This window comes from Raphanus sativus, unplaced genomic scaffold, assembly GCF_000801105.2.
Source record: "Raphanus sativus cultivar WK10039 unplaced genomic scaffold, ASM80110v3 Scaffold0267, whole genome shotgun sequence".
Lineage (NCBI taxonomy): Eukaryota > Viridiplantae > Streptophyta > Magnoliopsida > Brassicales > Brassicaceae > Raphanus > Raphanus sativus.
In genome coordinates, this window is record NW_026615587.1 from 29,698 (window position 1) to 35,629 (window position 5,932).

Consider the following 5,932-nt stretch of genomic DNA (forward strand, 5'->3'; position numbering starts at 1 on the left):
CTCTCATCAATTTCGTGGCTCTCTCTCCCTCTCTTGTGTCTAAACAATAGTCACAATGTAATGGTCAAGTGAATCATGATTTGGAGGCTGCCTTAACTCTCTTTCTCTTAAGGCAGCCTAATACTTGTAAAATTCACTTTAAACTCTTCTTATTTCTTCTTAAACTCTAGCTTACTGATTCTAGATCCCATTCATCTTAAGTGCACAAACTCTAAAGTGTTGTGTTACTTCTCAAGGATTAGATTCAAACTAGAGATTCTTAGCTTTCTATAACCAGTTTACTCTCTAGGATCTTGGTTATAGTATAGGCTGTGTGAGAGGATTCAACCACCAGTTGGTTGTCTCTTCCATTGTTGAGTGAGTTCCTGTTGTATGGTTGAAGGTATTCAGTTACAAGTTAACTGAATACTCTCTTGACATGAGACAAACACTCATGAATTCCAACATGGTATCAGAGCCTAGTTGCTCTCTTGGGCTGAACTCACTCTGTTCTACTTCATCCTGAAGCTCTCTCTCTCACTTTGAAATTGTTTTTGATGAGCTGTGTGGCTAGGATTCAAAACATGAGCAGTAGAGAGGTTAGATGAAGTATGTTTTCCAAAATTCAAGATGCAATCTTTAAATGTTTTTTTTTATGATCAGTGACTCTCCCCTTGATCTCCTCATTGTTTAAGGTTTGGATGAAAGACTGAAATATGTTCTTACCAGCCTGAGGGAGGGAGAAAAGATTATTATTGTATCTTGAAATCACTTTAAAAAAAAAAAAAAGAAAAAGAAAGGTTTCTGAAAAATGTTTTTGAACAGATTCTTGAGTAATCTGATTCTGAAAAATGTTTTAAAAATATTTGACCAGTGGACAAACTGTTTTGATCCATTGTGTCTTTGTTGTGTAAGCCACAGAAAACACTTGTTCATGTGTTATTCTGTTGGTTCTTTTGTTGCTTGCCCTGGAAAACATCAGTTCATGAGTTATTCCAGTGGCACATGTCTAAGATCAGTGAGCAAATTAATTGTTCAATGGTCCATTGTGTTTCAGCTACTAAAGCACCAAACTCATGAGGAGTATTGGTTGCTCCTGGCTGTTAATGCTTCCGCAAAACTCAAGAAAACAGAGCAAAACTCTGTCCATTAGAACTCTTGAGCAAACTCTCTTTTCTCTCTTTTCTAATTCTCTGATTCTCTGGTTACATCATTCTCTAAATCTCTACTTATTCTCTGGTTACTTTTACTCTGGTTACTTAATTCTCTCTTCTCACAATCTCTTGTTAGAATCTGCCTAGGGTTATTAAGCTGTCTTGAAAGAATTGTCTTGCTTATGCCCTTAGGAAAATTGATTGTGTTGTTGCCTGAAAGCTTAATCTTGTTGATTAGGATTCAGAGAGTGTTTCTAGGATAGAATCTTAAAGATATCTTTCCATTGCTGCTGTGCTTATTTAAATTGTGTTTTAAAGATCAGACTTGGTGAAAACCAATGTTCTGGTCTCTTGTTGTCTACTGATGCTTGTCTTAGTGTTGGTTTGACAGATTGCCCATGTTGATCAGAGCCTGCACAAGATGCATATTCCTGACCATGGAGAAATAATTTCTGAGTAGACAAGGAGGCTTAAAAGCTCATATCAAGCTTGTCTCCTCCCCTATACTCGGATTCAAGCTTGAGGGGGGCTGTAAATGAGCTTCCATGGCCTGTCTAGAAGCCACTGCAAGAAGAATTCAACAAGGACAGCAACAACTTGGTGTTAGAACAGATGGCCATCAGAGACTACTTGACAAGAAGATCAGGTGGAGAGTCAAGCTGATTGGAATGCTATGAATCAGCCCAAGGCATGGAGTTAGAACAGTTACCTTCTGGTTGGGAAGCTATGGATCAGCTTCTATATGAAGTTAGAACAGTTACCTTCAGTTGGGAAGCTATGAATCAGCCCATAGCATGTGTGCTTGTACCTGGTTGATGAAGCTTCTGGTCTCAAGGCATTGGTTATCATCATTGGCTCTCATCTTCCAAGCTTGACCACATACTCTCATTCTCAGGTCAAGCTTGAGGAGGGGTGTTAATATGAGAAGCCAATGACCATTCTTCTTATGCAAGGGAAGTACCTTTATCTATACTTATGGTTATGATTGAATAGGTTTGCCCTTTGAGAATTGATGCATGTGTGTGTGCATTGTTTGAATCAGGTACTTGGAGCTCATAATGGAGAGTCTGGTCGTGGATCAAACCCTTTGATGATGGCAAGAGGTCAGAAGAAGGGGGGAGACAAAGAACCAGCCACATGGAGAGTTCCAAGCAGTTTTGAGTGTGAAGCAAGGAAGGCATTGGTGCCTGCTTGCCATTGAAGTAAGGCCATGATCCAGGGTTTATGAGTCCCTAAACTTGATCCTAAGACTCATAAACCCACTGGCCAATCCCTAGGCTGAGGGTAGTTGCACTCTTTTTCCCTAAGTGATGGTTTTATCCCATGAGGTTTTCCACACTTAGGTTTTTAATGAGGCAAGTGCTCTCAGTTCCAAGCTTGCCCAAGGATCTCCTATGGTCAAGCTTGAGGGGGAGTGTTGAAATAAAGAAAGGAATGACCAGAAGAAGAAGCTGGTTGATGATCTAAAGAGAATTCACCAAGAGAAGCCAATTTGGTTCTGATTGTGCAGTCTTGCTCCACAAGCTACTATCTTGACCTAACTTACCTTTCAAGGCAAGAAAGGAGTTTGGAGACTTAATATGGACGTGGGAAACACTGAGATGTCAAGGAAACATGTTTGAATTAAAATAAGAGAGCCTGGTTTGAATTTGAAAAGAAGAAGTCACATGTTGCTTAAGAGAAGCAGCTGGACCTGTCACTTTCACTCAACCAGGCTGTGTAAACCTCTCTCCTGTCACTCTCACTCCCTCTGGTCGAGATTAACCTTGGCTGCATCCTTCTGGCTTCATCAGAAACCCCACAATAATATTTGTTTAGTCATTCCCTTGTTTAATCATTGTTTATTGTAAGTGATTGTCTATTTAAAGACTTCACCACCTCTTGTAACATTTATCCAGTCTTAATACAAGTTTCTCTCATCAATTTCGTGGCTCTCTCTCCCTCTCTTGTGTCTAAACAATAGTCACAATGTAATGGTCAAGTGAATCATGATTTGGAGGCTGCCTTAACTCTCTTTCTCTTAAGGCAGCCTAATACTTGTAAAATTCACTTTAAACTCTTCTTATTTCTTCTTAAACTCTAGCTTACTGATTCTAGATCCCATTCATCTTAAGTGCACAAACTCTAAAGTGTTGTGTTACTTCTCAAGGATTAGATTCAAACTAGAGATTCTTAGCTTTCTATAACCAGTTTACTCTCTAGGATCTTGGTTATAGTATAGGCTGTGTGAGAGGATTCAACCACCAGTTGGTTGTCTCTTCCATTGTTGAGTGAGTTCCTGTTGTATGGTTGAAGGTATTCAGTTACAAGTTAACTGAATACTCTCTTGACATGAGACAAACACTCATGAATTCCAACACACATGGGACCATCTTGTGGACGCATCAATGAGTACCATGAAGTACCTAAACGTCCCACTTGGTGGGTGTATTGGTCCACAGATGTCACCTTGTATTCTTTCCAGAAAACCTATGGTTTCCTTTGTCACTTTGACTGGTGATGGTCGGACTTGGAGTTTTCCTTGTGCACAAGGTACACATGTATGGATCTTAGGAACAACTCGTCTACCTTTAAGGTTATGACCATTAGAATTTAGAATAAGTCTACGCATCATAGATGTTCCTGGATGCCCTAGCCGTTCAAGCAAAGTTCTCCTTGAACTCTTTGCTTATTGTTATAACATTGGCTTCGACCGCACTGATCTGAGCATGGTAAAGACCAGTGGATACAGCTGGTATCATTTCCAAGACCTTCTTATGGTCTTGGTCGAGCTCAAAGATGTTTAAGAACTCTTTGGCTCCTTCTCCACTCGTTTGAATATGAAGACCATTCTTGCGAATGTCTTTAAAGCTCAACAGGCTTCTTTTAGAGTTTGGAGAATACAATGCTTCATCTATTTCTAGATGTGTCCCATTTGGTAACAAGACATAAGCTTGGCCGTGGCCTTTGATTAGTGATGATACACCAGCTATTGTGCTCACATTGGCATCTTTCAATGTTAGATTAACAAAGAATTTCTTATCTTTAAGAATCGTGTGGCTTGTCCCACTATCAACCACAAGTGTGTCCATACTTCCTTTCATTCTTGACAATAAAAATATAATCTGAATCATTCATATTATTATTGAAAATGAAAGTAAACATAGTTTATTCTTAAAATAAAACATAGAATGCAAAGGCACTTAAAAAAAATTCTCAAAGCCTAAAAACACCAAAAGCATTCAAACACAAATCGTTTGATGCATCACATTATTCCACTGGATCATCATTCAGCATAGTGAGTATGTCTGAAGTCTCAAAGTCCATGAGGTCGTCCTTGTCATGATAAAAATCGTCCTCACCATCCTTGTACACCATGTGCGCTTCCGGATTTTTGCCCTTAAGACTCTCTTGATAGAGGTCGACCAGATGCTTGGCTGTGCGGCAATTCTTTGCCCAATGATTCATCATTCCGCATCTATGGCAAGGTGAGCTTGCAGGATTCTGTGGCTTTGAAGAAGTCCCATTGCCTCTGCCTTTACCTTGTCCATTATTGGACTGGTTTGGACGGTCATAAGGGGTGTTGCGCCCTTTGCTGTTGCCACCTTGTCCACGTCCTCACCCATGACCTCTACGGCCACGTCCTCTTCCATATGAGGATCCGCGGCCCTTATGGTCATATCGGACATGGTTGGCTTCAGCACCATCATCAGGCTCATTTGAGGTATGATTTGCCTCAGGGACAGGCTTAGATCCAAGTGGTCTAAGCTCATTGTTCTTCAAGAGCAGCTCGTTGTTCTGTTCTGCAAGCAATAGGCATGAGATGAGCTCACTATAGGTCTTAAAACCTTTATGTCTGTATTGTTGCTGAAGCAACAAATTGCTTGAGGACATTGTCTGGAAAGTCTTTTCCAACAACTGCTTATCAGTTACAGTCTCGCCGCATAGACTCAGTTTTGAGACTATCTTAAACATGGCTGAGTTGTACTCATTCACAGACTTAAAGTCTTGAATCCTGAGATGAAGCCACTCATAGGTGGCACCCGAAAGAATCAAGGTCTTCTGGTGATCATATCTCATCTGAAGCTCTTTCCATAACTCGTATGGATTACTCACTGTGAGGTACTGAGCTTTTAAGCTCTCCTCAATGTGATGACGGATGAGCATGAGGGTCTTAGAGTTCTCTTTCTTAGTAGCTTAGTAGCTTTCTAGGCCTTTGGCTCCAAGAGAAATCTCGACATCTAGTGGTGTTGGTTAGCACTATTTCTTATTCACTACCACTTCATCTAAACTATATCATTTTATAGTTTAGAAAGAGTATTAAGAGATTGAGAGAGTTTGTGAATCAAAGATCTAAGAGTTTAAGAACAAAGGAATCATATTTCACTATTTGAGAGCTCATACATCATTCTTTATTAATAAGCTGAGATTACAAATATATAGAGAGAAGTAAGACAAGGGTTTGCGCAGAAGCTAAAGAGAAAACACTATGCTAAGCATGTGAGGTCAACATGGCAAGGCTGGCTGGTTTGAAATGAAAGGCTGAGAGAGCTCACATGCTTCGGACCTTTACAGCCTGTCCAAAGCTGTCTATGCTCGCCTCTCTTCCTCCACACAGACCACAACGGTCTGATCACTATTCATAGACTCTTCCTTAGTCCAAAGCTCTTGCCATCTCTTCTCACTTGCCCGGGTAACTTCTTTTCACCTTTCACTATTACAGTAACTTCTTATTTACTGTGGTAACTAAAAGTTACTGTAATAGTGCCAACTCCAAATATGCTCAACACTTCTTCTCTTCTCTTATTACCACTTCATCT

General features: G+C 40.1%; 1 protein-coding gene across 1 annotated transcript; it reads right to left on the minus strand.

The window, feature by feature from the left end:
* Positions 1–4,730: 4,730 nt before the first annotated feature.
* On the minus strand, positions 4,731–5,279 carry LOC130501726 (uncharacterized). The gene has a single exon (XM_056996557.1). The coding sequence runs from the start codon at positions 5,277–5,279 to the stop codon at positions 4,731–4,733; it is 549 nt and encodes a 182-aa protein (XP_056852537.1).
* Between the last annotated feature and the right edge of the window lie 653 nt (positions 5,280–5,932).

Coding starts and splice junctions, on each gene's coding strand:
- LOC130501726 (XM_056996557.1), bottom strand. CDS start 5,279: ATGCTCATCCGTCATCACATTGAGGAGAGCTTAAAAGCTCAGTACCTC.